The sequence below is a fragment of the Salvelinus sp. IW2-2015 genome, unplaced genomic scaffold (assembly GCF_002910315.2).
Source record: "Salvelinus sp. IW2-2015 unplaced genomic scaffold, ASM291031v2 Un_scaffold2876, whole genome shotgun sequence".
Classification (NCBI taxonomy): domain Eukaryota; kingdom Metazoa; phylum Chordata; class Actinopteri; order Salmoniformes; family Salmonidae; genus Salvelinus; species Salvelinus sp. IW2-2015.
This window is the reverse complement of record NW_019944176.1, coordinates 130786-144564: the sequence shown is the minus strand read 5'-3', so window position 1 is coordinate 144564 and position 13779 is coordinate 130786. Positions and strand designations below refer to the sequence as shown.

Genomic DNA, 13779 nt, shown 5'->3' with positions numbered 1-13779 from the left:
TCCAACTCACCACTATAACTGTTCCTCTGCCTGGAGGTCCAACTCACCACTATAACTAGTGCTCTGGAGTAGGTTTTCATCAAGGATCTCTCTGTACTTTGTTCCGTTCATCTTTGTCTCGATCCTGACTAGTCTCCTAGTACCCGCCTCTGAAAAACATCCCCACAGCATGACGCTGCCCCCACCACGCTTCACCGTAGGGATGGTGCCATATTTCCTCCAGACTTGACACTTGGCATTCAGGCCAAATAGGTTTCATCAGACCAGAGAATCTTGTTGCTCATGGTCGGAGTCTTTAGGTGCCTTTTAGCAAACTCCAAGCGGGTTGTCATGTGCCTTTTACTGAGGAGTGGCTTCTGTATGGCCACTGTGCCATAAAGGCCTGATTGGTGGAATGCTACAGAGATAGTTGTATTTCTGGAAGGTTCTCCCTTCTCCACAGAGGAACTCTGGAGCTCTGTCAGAGTGACCATCAGGTTCTTGGTCACCTCCTTGAGGTTCAGTTTGGCTGGGCGGCCAGCTCTAGTAAGAGTCTGGTGGATCCACACATCTTCATTTAAGATTGGAGGCCACTATGTTCTTGGGGACCAAAAATGCTGCAAAATCTTTGTTGGTACCCATCCCCAGATCTATGCCTCGACACAATCCTCTCGGAGCTCAACAGACAATTCCTTCGACCTAATAGCTTGGTTTTTGCTCTGACATGCACTATATCTATCTATTTATCGATTTTTTAATATATTTTTGGGGTACTTTTTACCCCCTTCTCTTTCCAATTTTGTGATATTCAATTGGTAGTTACAGTCTTGTCCCATTGCTGCAACTGCCGTACGGACTCTGGAGGCAAAGGTCGAGATCCATGCGTCCTCCGAAACACGACCCCGCCAAGCCGCACTGCTTCTTGACACACTGCACGCTTAACCCGGAAGCTAGCCGCACCAATGTGTTGGAGAACACACCGTACAGCTGACAACTGAAGTCAGCGTCCATGCGTCCGGCCGCAACACAAGGAGTTGCTAGAGCGCGATGGGACAAGGACATCCTAGCCACCCAAACCCTCCCCTAACCTGGACGACGCTGGGCCAATTGTGTGCCTTCTCATGGGTCTCTCGGTCGCGGCCGGCTGCACGACAGCCCGGGATCGAATCCGGATCTGTAGACCTTAGGCCGCTGGGCCACTCGGGAGGCTGGGAACTTACATAGACAGGTGTGTGCCTTTCCAAATCATGTCCAATCAATTGAATTTACCACGAGTGTACTCCAATCAAGTTGTAGAAACATTTCAAGGCTGATCAATGGAAACAGCACGCACCTGAGCTCAATGTCAAGTCTCATAGGAAAGGGGCTGAATACTTATGTAAATAAGGTATTTCTGTTTTCGCTTTGCCATGATAGGGTATTGTGTGTAGATTGCTGAGAAAAAAACAATATTTAATTCATTTTAGAATAAGGATGTAACGTAACAAAATGTGGAAAAAGGGAAGGGTCTGAATACTTCACGAATGCACTGTACGTTATAATAATAGATATATATATATATATATGTGTGTGTGTGTCAACTCTGACCAGCCCACCCAACAAAAAAAATGGTCCAGCCCATCTGGCATTTGCCAGAATTGCCAGATGACCCTGGACACACAAAACAAACAAAAGCGCACACATGCGCAAGAAAACACAAAAGGCACGTTATTTACATTACTCCCTTTTCTAAACCCATCATCATAATAAAAGTGAAGTTACTGTACATTATAATATAAAAACAGTTGTAGCGGTCTTACCTCACACGAGCTAGAAAGCTTTAACTTTAGACTGAGAAACTTCTTGATGGTTCCCACCGTGACTCGACTAGAGCAATGAATGAACTTCTTCATTAAACACTGGGGTAAATAACAGGAGTATAGCCATGTTACATTCAGATAGAACACAAGAGTACAGAATACCAGAACTGGCCACCTGAGCATATTGAAAGAAACACTCCCATGGGAAGAGGAAAATGATTCACACACACATACCTTCACTGTGTTGTCTGCAGCATAGCCATTGTTGTGGAGACAGTCGAGGCAGATGGCTATCTGGGGGTCGCTCCTGTGGTAATCCTGGTCATCTTCATCCCCATCCTCATCACTGAGCCCAAGCTTCTTAGACACAAGGCCGTCTCCTGTGGGATAGCAGAGCACAGGTGATTTTAGGAGATCATACTAACAATCTGGGCAGAGAGAAGTAATATGTACAATATATATACACAGTGCATTTGGAAAGTATTCAGACCCTTCACCTTTTCCACATTGTTCCATAACAACCGTAATATAAAGATGATTAAATAAATAATCCTCAGAAATCTACACACAATAAACAAATAATGAAAAAGAAAATACAGGATTTTAGAAACGTATATATAAAAAAATATAAAAAAACAGAAATACCTTATTTACATAACTATTCAGACCCTTTACTATGAGACTCGAAATTGAGCTCAGGTGCATCCTGTTTCCATTGATCATTGTAGAGTTGTTTCAACAACTTGATTGGAGTCCACCTGTGGTAAATTAAATTGATTGGACATGACTTCGAAAGGCACACACCTGTCTAGATAAGGTCCCACAGTTGACAGTGCATTTCAGAGCAAAAACCAAGCCATGAGGTCAAAGGAATTGTCCATAGAGCTCCGAGAGATGATTGTGTCAGGGCACAGATCTGGGGAAGGGTACCAAAAAATGTCTAGTATTGAGCTGGCCGCTCAGCCAAAATGAGCAATCGAGGGAGAATGGCCTTGGTGACTAAGAACCTGATGGTCACTCTGACAGAGCTCCGGAGTTCCTCTGTGGAGATGGGAGAACCTTCCAGAAGGACCACCATCTCTGCAGCACTCAACCAAATCTGGCCTTTATGGTAGAGTGGCCAGACGGAAGCCACTCTCTAGTACAAAGACACATGACAACCTGCTTAGAGTTCTCCAAAAGGCACCTAAAGGACTCTCAGACCATGAGAAACAGAATTCTCTGGTCTGATGAAACCAAGATTGAACTCTTTGGCCTGAATGCCAAGCATCATGTCTGGAAGAAACCTGGCACCATCCCTACGGTGAATCATGGTGGTGGCAGCATCATGCTGTGGGGATGTTTTTCAGCGACAGGGACTGGGAGACCAGTCAGGATCAAGGCAAACATGAACAGAGTAAAGTACAGAGAGATCCTTGATGAAAACCTGCTCCAGAGCGCTCAGGATCTCAGACTGTTCACCTTCCAACAGGAAAACAACCCTATGCACACAGCCAAGAAAACGCAAGAGCGGCTTCGGGAACAAGTCTCTGAATGTCCTCGAGTGGCCCAGCCAGAGCCGGACTTGAACCCGATCGAACATCACTGGAGAGACCTGAAAATCGCTGTGCAGCAACGCTACCCATCCAACCTGACAGAGCTTGAGAGGATCTGCAGAGAAGAATGGGAGGAAGTCCCCAAATACAGATGTGTCAAGCTTGTAGCGTCATTCCCAAGAAGACTTGAGGATGTAATCACTGCCAAAGGTGCTTCAACAAAGTACTGACTAAAGCAGGACAGGGCAACTCCAGTCCTCGGTGTCACACGTTTGCCACAGTCCCAGCTAACACACCTGACTCCAATAATCAACTAATCATGATCTTCAGTTTAGAATGCAATTAGTTTAAATCAGGTGTGTTCGCTAGGGATTGGGAAAGTGGGACACCAATCAGGCCCCTGAGGACTGGAATTGCCCAGGCCTGGACTAAAGGGTACTTTGTTGAATTTTTTTATTTATTTTAATCAATTTTAGAATAAGGCTGTAACCTAACAAAATGTGGAAAAAGTCAAGGAGTCTGAATACTTTCCTAAGGCACTGTATATACAGTATACACACACACGCTGAACAAAAATATACACCACATTACAGCCTTGTATTATTGAAGAACTCAAACCCACATTAACTCTACACATATGTAACAGTTTAACTTTAGACCCCTCGCCCCGACACGGGCGCGAACCAGGGACCCTCTGCACACATCAACAACATTCACCCACGAAGCATCGTTACCCATCGCTCCACAAAAGCTGCGGCCCTTGCAGAGCAAGGGGAACCACTACTTCAAGTCTCAGAGCAAGTGACGTCACCGACTGAAAGGCTGCTAGCGCGCACCACCGCTACCTAGCTAGCCATTTCACATCGGTTACACATACAGTGCATTGCCAAAGTATTCATCCTGCTTTGGCGTTTTTCCTATTTTGTTGCATTACAACCTGTTATTTAAATGGATTTTTATTTGGATTTCATGTGATGGACATACACAAAATAGTCCAAAGTGGTGAAGTGAAATGAAAAAAATAACTTCAACAAAATAAAATTCAACAAAATAAAAAACTGAAAGGTTGTGCATGCATATGTAATCACCCCCTTTACTATGAAGCCCCTAAATAAGATCTGGTGCAACCAATTACCTTCAGAAGTCACAAAATTAGATTGCACACAGGTGGACTTTATTTAAGTGTCACATGATCTGTCACATGTTCTCTATATATATACACACCTGTTCTGAAAGGCCCTAGAGTCTGCAACACCACTAAGCAAGGGGCACCACCAAGCAAGCAGCACCATGAAGACCAAGGAGCTCTCCAAACAGGTCAGGGACAAAGTTGTGGAGAAGTACAGATCAGGGTTGGGTTATAAAAAAATATCCAAAACTTTAAACATGCCACGGAGCACCATTAAATCCATTATTAAAAAATTAAAAGAATATGGCACCACAACAAACCTGCCAAGAGAGGGCCGCCCACCAAAACTCACAGACCAGGCAAGGAGGGCATTAATCAGAAGCAACAAAGAGATCAAAGATAACCCTGAAGGAGCTGCAAAGCTCCACAGCGGAGATTGGAGTATCTGTCCATAGGACCACTTTAAAATGTACACTCCACAGAGCTGGGCTTTACGGAAGAGTAGCCAGAAAAAGCCATTGCTTAAAGAAAAAAAAATAAGCAAACATGTTTGGTGTTCGCCAAAAGGCACGTGGGAGACTCCCCGAAAACATGGAAGAAGGTACTATGGTCATATGAGACTAAAATGACTGCTGGAATTGAAGGGATAATGGATAGCGCTAAATACAGGGACATTCTTAAGGGACACCTGTCTTCCAGAGATTTGAGACTGGGACGGAGGTTCACCTTCCGCAGTACAATGACCCTAAGCATACTGCTGAAGCAATACTCGAGTGGTTTAAGGGAAAACATTTAAATGTCTTGGAATGGCCTAGCCAAAGCCCAGACCTCAATCCAATTGAGAATCTGTGGTATGACTTAAAGATTGCTGTACACCTACCGGAACCCATCCAACTTGAAGGAGCTGGAGCAGTTTTGCCTTAAAGAATGGGCTAAAATCCCAGTGGCTAGATGTACCAAGCATATAGAGACATACCCCAAGAGACTTGTAGCTGTAATTCCTGCAAAAGGTGGCTCTACAAAGTATTGCCTTTGGGGGGGTGAATAGTATGCACGCTCAAATTCAGTTTGTCTTATTTCTTGTTTGTTAAACAAAAAAAAGATTTTGCATCTTCAAAGTGGTAGGCATGTTGTGTAAATCATATGACACACCCCCCCCCCCAAAAAAAATCTATTGTTATTCCAGGTTGTAAGGCAACAAAATAGGAAAAATGCAAAAGTATTCACCTCCTCTGGCAAGCCAAGGAGATAATTGATAAGAGATAAGGTCAATTACTTTGGCACCCTTGCATGGTGTACTATTTATTAAAAAAAAACAAAAAAAAAATCTACTGAAATTGGGATTAGTCACTTCTAAATCAAAATTGACTGGACAAAATTATTCTAAATTATATTTACACTTAATAAAAATATAAATGCAACATTTATGAGCTGTAATAACAGATCCCAGACATGTTCCATACACAAAAAAAGCTTCTCTCAAATGTTGTGTACAAATGCTTACATTTGTTAGTGAGCATTTCTCCTTTGCCAAGAAAATCCATCCACCTGACAGGTGTGACATATCAAGAAGCTGATTAAACAGCATGATCATTACACAGGTGCACCTTGTGCTGGGGACAATAAAAGGCCACTAAAATGTGCAGTTGTGTAACACAACACACTTGTCACGTTCTGACCTTAGTTCCTTTGTTTTGTCTTTTGTTTTAGTATGGTCAGGGCGTGAGTTGGGTGGGTTGTCTATGTTAGTTTTTCTATTTCTGTGTTTGGCCTGATATGGTTCTCAATCAGAGGCAGCTGTCAATCGTTGTCCCTGATTGGGAACCATATTTAGGTAGCCTGTTTTCTGTTGGGTTTTGTGGGTGGTTGTTTTCAGTCTTTGTGTGTCTGCACCAGACAGAACTGTTTCGGTTTTCACTTTGTTGTTTTGTAATTTGAAGTGTTCAGTTTTGGATTATTATTAAATAAGATGAACACTAACAACGCTGCACTTTGGTCCTCTCCTTCCACCGACGACAACCGTTACCGAACCACCCACCAAAAAAGGACCAAGCAGCGTGGTATCGGGCAGCAGCGATTTCAGGACTCCTGGAAATGGGAGGAAATTCTGGACGGTAAGGGACCCTGGGTACAAGCTGGAGAATATCGCCGCCCTCGTGAAGAGCTGGAGGCAGCTAAAGCCGAGAGGCGGTGGTATGAGGAGGCAGCACGAAAGCGCGGCTGGAAGCCAGAGAGGCAGCCCCAAAAATGTATTGGGGGGAGCACACGGGGAGTGTTGCTAAGCCAGGTAGGAGACCTGAGCCAACTCCCCGTGCTTACCTTGGAGAGAGAGGGACCGGGCAGGCACCATGTTATGCCGTGAGGCGCACGGTGTCCCCGGTGAGAAGGCATAGCCGGGTGCGGTACATAGCAGCGCCTAGTATTGGCCGGGCTAGAGTGGGCATCGAGCCAGGTGCCATGAAGCCGGCTCAACGCATCTGGTCTCCAGTGCGTCTCCTCGGGCCGGGGTACATGGCACTAGCCCTACGCATGGTGGCCCCGGTTCGCCAGCACAGCCCAGTGCGGCCTATTCCACCTCGCCGCACTGGCTTGGCTACGGGGAGCATTCAGACAGGTAGGGTTGGGCAGGTTCGGTGCTCCAGACCTGCAGTTCGCCTCCATGGTCCGGTCTATCCGGTGTCACCTCCACGCACCAGCCCTCCGGTGGCAGCCCCCCGCACCAGGCTGTCTCTCTGTCTCCTCACTACAGGTGCTCCCGTCTGTCCAGCGCCGCCTGAGCCGCCCGTCTGTCCAGCGCTGCCTGAGCCGCCCGTCTGTCAGGTAGCCGCCAGAGCCGCCCGCCAGTCAGGAGCCGCCAGAGCCGCCCCCAGTCAGGAGCCCGCCAGAGCCGTCCTCGCCAGAGTCAGGAGCCGCCAGAGCGTCCGCCAGTCAGGACGCCAGAGCCGTCCAGATCAGAGCCGTCCCGCCAGTCAGGAGCCGCGAGAGCCGTCCGCCACTTTTTTTTTTTTAAGGTATGTGTCCAACAGATGTATATCTGTATTCTCAGTCATGTGAAATCCATAGATTATGGCCTAATTCATTTATTTCAATTGACACATTTCCTTATATGAACTCAGTGAAATCTGAAATTGTTGCATGTTTACTATTTTTACCCCTACCTACATGTACAAATTACCTCGACTAACCTGTACCCCCCGCACATTGACTCAGTACCGGTACCCCCTGTATATAGCCTCGTTATTTTCCTATGGTACTTTTTATTCTTTAGTTTATTTTGTAAATTGTTCAACATTTCACAGTAAGGTTGTTGTATTCAGCATGTGGCATATCAAATTTGATGTTGCATTTATATTTTTGTTCAGAGTATATATGATTTACTCTACTAATGTGAAATAACGTACTTATTACATTTTACAGTAAGAATTTGTAAAAGTGACCTTGTTAATTGAGACTAATCCCATACCTTGTGAAATTTCTTTTGACTTATTCTTCCTCCAGAAATCAATCTCCTGCTGTCCCTCTTCTGGTCAACACACACAGTCATAAAGAAAAGAGGATACACAAGGTCATTTCAGTCCCATCTAATGACTCCCCCGAAGAGTGACTGAAATGATCCACTTTGACTGGGATATCATTAAGAAATATATCTTGGTTTTTCCTAGTTGACGAGAACTCACTTTCTCGTAATCCAGGCACAAGCTTGAAAATGATTTCCTCAAGAGTATTGTCCAACCTCAGAAGAAGGAGAGGATCAGTGAAGATGTGAGAGGAAGGGTAAAGATAAAGAGGAAGCAGTGGTTTGTGTTGACAGTGCACTTGCAGTATTCAAAGCAAAGTGAAGGCTAAATGTTTGCTGTTAGCTTGTTGTTGTCAGATGGTCAGAGCTAGTGGAGGACTATGTTTGTATGTGTCGTACCTTAGCATCTCTAGAGGGTTCGTGTCGTGGACTTGAATGCCACATTTGGGACAGTCATTACTGTCTTCAAAGTGCTGGATGATGCAGCTCTTACAAACTGGAAAACAAGAAAAATCSTATTACATAATGTAAGATGCTTAGAGTCTTTGGGAGGGGAGGGGATGGACTGAGAGGACATAGAATGAAGGAAGTTAGACTCGCAGATTAAATATTTMAATTTGACCAGTTTCCTCACAGCAGGAAAAGAATGCAGCATATGAATTATTAGGTGGATGATAATTAATGGACATTTTAGTAGGGGTTGATACATTTTTGATACACGTTAGTGGAAATTAAGTTTTGAAGCTTTTTTAAACCTTGAATACACTTCAAGTTTGCATTTCCTGCTGTACAGCAGGGTTCAAATTAAGACAGTACAGTGAAAAGAAAACTCTGAGCAGAGAAATAATATTAAGAAATGCTATAGACGGAAGGAAACCTACCGAAAAATAATTAGGCAACAACTAATTCAATCCCTTTTAGACAACTTCCTGGACAAAACATTCCACTGTAATAGTGAAGGTGTAAACAAGGCAGAAGAAAATATAAACGGAATATTTGACCTCTCAGCTTCCCTATCCAATCAAAAAAATTGAAACAGAAAACTGAAGAAAATGAACAACAATGACAAATGGTTTGATGAAGAATGCAAAAACCTAAGAAAGAAAGAGAGAACTATCCAACCAAAAACATAGAGACCCAGAAAAGCTGAGTCTACACATTCACTATGGTGAATCACTAAAACAATACAGACATACACTACGGAAAAAGAAGGAACAGCACGTCAGAAATTATCTCAATGTAACTGAAGAATCAACAAGAATTATCTATGCAAAATGGAGATGTATGGGTAAACCACTTCTCCAATCTTTTTGGTCCTATACCAGAGAACAAATAGCAAAAACATATACATGATCAAATACAAAATATGAGAATCAACTATTAAAGACTACCAGAACCCACTGCATTATCCAATTACATTTGAATGAACTACATGACAAAATACAAACCGTCCAACCCAAAAAGCCTGTGGTGTTGATGGTATCCTCAATGAAATGATAAAATATACACACAACAAAATACAATTGGCTATACTAAAACTCTTTAACATCATCCTTAGCTCTGGCATCTTCCCTGATATTTGGAACTAAGGACTGATCACCCCAATCCACAAATTTAACCCCAATAACTACTGTGGGATATGCGTCATCAGCAACCTTGGGAAAATCTTCTGCATTATCATTAACGGCAGTCTCGTACATTTCCTCAGTGAAAACAATGTACTGAGCAAATGTCAAATTGGCTTTTTACCAAATTACCGTACGACACACCACGTATTCACCCTGCACACCCTAATTGACAAACAAATAAACCAAAACAAAGGCAAAGTCTTCTCATGCTTTGTTGATTTCAAAAAAAGCCTTTGGCTCAATTTGACATGAGGGTCTGCTATCCAAATTGATGGAAAGTGGTYRTGGGGAAAAAACATTCAACACTATAAAATCCATGTACACAAACAAGTGTGCGGTTAAAATTGGCAAACATCAAACATTTCTTTCCATAGGACCGTGGGGTGAGACAGGGATGCAACTTAAGCCCCACCCTCTTCAACATATATATATCAACGAATTGGAGAGGGCACTAGAACAGTCTGCAGCACCCGGCCTCACCCTACTAGAACCTGAAGTCAAAGGTCTACTGTTTGCTGATGATCTGGTGCTTCTGTCCCCAATCAAGGAGGGCCTACAGCAGCACCTATAGCTTCCGCACAGATTCTGCCAGACCTGGGCCCTGGCAGTAAATCTCAGTAAGACAAAAATAATGGTGTACCAAAAAAGGTCCAGTCGCCAGGACCACAAATACAAATTCCATCTAGACACCGTTGCCGTAGAGCAAACAAAAAAAAACAACACATACCTTGGCCTAAATATCAACACCAAAGGTAACTTCCACAAAGCTGTGAACGATCTGAGAGACAAGGGAAGAAGGGCCTTCTATGCCATCAAAAGAAAAATCTAATTCGACATACCAATTAGGATCTGGCAAAAAATACTTGAACCAGTTATAGAACCCATTGCCCTTTATGGTTGTGAGGTCTGGGGTCCGCTCACCAACCAAGAATTCACAAAATGGGACAAACCACATATTGAGACTCTGCATGCAGAAGTCTGCAAAAATATCCTCAGTGTACAATATAAAACACCAAATAATGCATGCAGAGCAGAACTAGGCCGATACCCGCTAATTATAAAAATCCAGAAAGAGCTGTTAAATTCTACAACCACCTAAAAGGAAGCGATTCCCAAACCTTCCATAACAAAGCCATTACCTACAGTGAGATGAACATGGAGAAGAGACCCCTAAACAAGCTGGTCCTGGGGCTCTGTTCAAACACAAACCGACCACACAGAGCCCTAGGACAGCAACACAATTAGACCCAACCAAATCATGAGAAAACAAAAAATTATTACTTGACACATTGGAAAGAATTAACAAAAAAAACAGAGCAAACTATAATGCCACTGTGTACTCTCTGTTTAGGGCCACAGTGGCAGAATGACTGACCCAAGCTTAAGGAAAGCTTTGACTATGTACAGACTCAGTAAGCATAGCCTTGCTATTGAGAAAGGCCGCCGTAGGCAGACCTGGCTCTCAAGAGAAGACAGGCTATGTGCACACTGAGCACAAAATGGAGGTAGACACTGAGCTGCACTTCCTAACCTCATGCCAAATGTATGACAATAGAGACACATATTTCCCTCAGATTACACAGAGCCACGAATTTGAAAACAAACCCAAATTTGATAAACTCCCATATCTACTGGGTGAAATACCAGTGTTCCATCACAGCAGCAAGATTTGTGACATGTTGCCACAAGAAGAGGGCAACCAGTGAAGAACAAAGATCATTGTAAATACAACCTATATTTATTTTCACATTGTTACACACACACACAATATGACATGTCTTTATTCTTTTGGAACTTCTGTGAGTGTAATGTTTACTGTCAATTTGTATTGTTTATTATCTACTTCACTTGCTTTGGCAATGTTAACATATGTTTCCAATGCTAATAAAGCCCTTGAATTTAAAGACAGATGGAGAAGTACAGGGTGTGTGTCTTACATGTGTGCAGGCACTCAGTGACCGTGGTGGGTTTGATCAGGTAACCTCTGCACAGGTAGCAGGTAATGAAGTGGTTAAAGTCTTTGACCAAGCTGGTTTGGACCAAGGGTGTCCTCCGAGTGGCCATGGTGAGCCACTGCAGAGCTGGGGAGATCAGGGATGAGGTAGGGTCAACAATCACAGAGGTCCCTGCAGCCCCTGACACTGCTGGGGTGTCCCCTGTATCTGCGTCATCTTCATCATCCTCAGCCAGTCCTCATCAGTTGGGAAACACAATCTTCTGAAYATATTTTCACTCTCAGATGACCTGTCAGACACAGAATACAAGGGAAAAGAGAGGAAAGTAGATGATTATGCCATATGTTACATGCAGGTGATACACAGGTTCATTCACCTATTGGCTTGGCATGTTCATTGAATGAATGAACATTTGAAATACAATGTGCAAAATAAAATACATACAAGTATTTACCACGTTTCTGAATGCATGCCTTGCCTACATGCCTGACAAAATTCATGCCTGACAAAATTCAATTAAATGTTGTTTTTTTTTACTGTCACGCTGCCACTAAAACATGCCTCATCTATCCCCATCATATACCACGCATTGACAAGCAGATATCACAGTTTAGAAATGTCCTGTTGACAAAACACACTTGTAAATTAACTATAAATAGTAGTCGTACAAATAGCGTAATCATACAAATGCCTCCCTCGGTTTACTAAAAAATCCTTGATACACAGTTAAGAAATACAAAAGCCTTGTGAAAAATCYGTAGGCTGCACTAGGCTCTCATCGTAGAGGACCTCACGCTTTGCGTGACCTGTATCACCGTGTGCATCACCAAAACAACATTAAAGCACCACACATATAGTTACTGACTGTAGCGACGACCACATACTCGAAACAAAGTTGCGACTCGCAAGGAGATAGCACAATGAAGTCAAGTCAAATTAAACCTGTTCTATAAACGTAAAAAAGAAAAAGCACTAAGTGCAGTTATGTCACACACGACAGACGACACATTCGCAATCATCCCACCCCCAAAGTTTGACTATAACAGGGATGGTGTGAAAGCCGATTTTTTTGTAGGCTATTTCTGTCTGAAACGTTTGAACAATATAGGCTACATTTAATCTTACCTCGTAACCTCTCTACCTTTTCCATTAGGTTATTATAGCTGGTAGAATGGGAATAATAGACTGACCATGACACTGCGTTCTCCTGGTGATATCAGCGACGTAGGCTAGTATGAAACTAGTGGCAAGAATACGGAATTTAAGTTRCGTTCAAGACAACTTGGAACTCGAAAAAAACGACCTCGTGACGTCATTACTCTTCAGCTRGGGGAGGTAGGAGCATTAGGAGGACTTGTATTTACGAGTTAGATGACCAATCGGAAATCGTTTTTTTCAGAGTTCCCACTTTGCTTGAACGCACGGAAATTGGAGGTCGTAGATTTTAATGGTTCCGAGTTCCAAGTCGTCTTGAACGCACCATTACCCCTGCCTCCAGCTATGCAGATAGAAAAAGTGGGCGGGAGATCACCAGCATGTGTGATTTTGCCAATTCATAGACCTAGTGTTTCCTCGGGACCCCAAGGGGTGCATATTTAGTTTTTTGCCCTAGCACTACAAAGCTGATTCAATTAATTTAAGCTTAGTTAACCTTTTGAATCAGCTGAGTAGTGATAGGGTAAAAAACTAAATGTGCGCCTCTTGGGATTCGAGGACCGAGTTTGGGAAACACTGGCCAACTACAAACCAAATAACTCATATTTCTCGTTTTGGCAAAAAAATGGATTAAAACAAGCAGGGGCACAACTTTGGTTTTATATACATTATTTTTATCCAGTTGGATAAACACTCCAAAAAGTCTGCATGGTCCTAAAACACATTGTCGCCTTTTTTTGTATCACATTCCAATGACAAAAATGCAAATTCAGAATGTGGGGGGGACATGTCTCCCCCGTCCCAAGGGAAATTTGCACCACTGAAAAGTCATATTCTTATAATATCTATACAAATGTGTTTATCGCTATTAAGAATTCAGGTGTCATATTCAATACAACAAGAACATTTTAAATTACATATGCGACATATGTTGGCAATAGCCCCACTAAAAACAGGAAATGAGAATGAGCAGACCTACCCAAAATTTGACATTAGATTGTACAGCAAACTCAGATTTGTATACCTACCTAACGTTTTTATAAATTTTGGGGGCAGATAAACACTCCAAACAGCCTACCCAA

The 13779-nt window shown here is 43.1% G+C and overlaps 1 protein-coding gene across 2 annotated transcripts; it reads right to left on the bottom strand.

The window, feature by feature from the left end:
* Nucleotides 1-6: 6 nt before the first annotated feature.
* LOC112074922 (polycomb group RING finger protein 5-like) lies at nt 7-12812 on the bottom strand. 2 transcript variants are annotated; one of them, XM_024141999.2, is made up of 8 exons: nt 12668-12812; nt 11525-11831; nt 8359-8455; nt 8120-8175; nt 7906-7965; nt 2013-2158; nt 1779-1877; nt 7-149 (listed from the first exon to the last, which is right to left on the bottom strand). In XM_024141999.2, the coding sequence occupies exons 2-8, from the start codon at nt 11649-11651 to the stop codon at nt 129-131; spliced, it is 606 nt and encodes a 201-aa protein (XP_023997767.2). In that variant the 5' UTR covers nt 11652-11831; nt 12668-12812; the 3' UTR covers nt 7-128. The 2 variants fall into 2 exon arrangements, with proteins under 2 accessions (XP_023997767.2, XP_023997768.2); XM_024142000.2 differs by having other exon boundaries at nt 12733-12812.
* Nucleotides 12813-13779: the final 967 nt, after the last annotated feature.

Coding starts and splice junctions, on each gene's coding strand:
- LOC112074922 (XM_024141999.2), bottom strand. CDS start 11,651: ATGGCCACTCGGAGGACACCCTTGGTCCAAACCAGCTTGGTCAAAGAC. Junction 7,966..8,119: donor TGTGCCTGGATTACGAGAAA/GTGAGTTCTCGT, acceptor TGTGTTGACCAG/AAGAGGGACAGCAGGAGATT. Junction 150..1,778: donor AGCTTTCTAGCTCGTGTGAG/GTAAGACCGCTA, acceptor GATGTTTTTCAG/AGGCGGGTACTAGGAGACTA.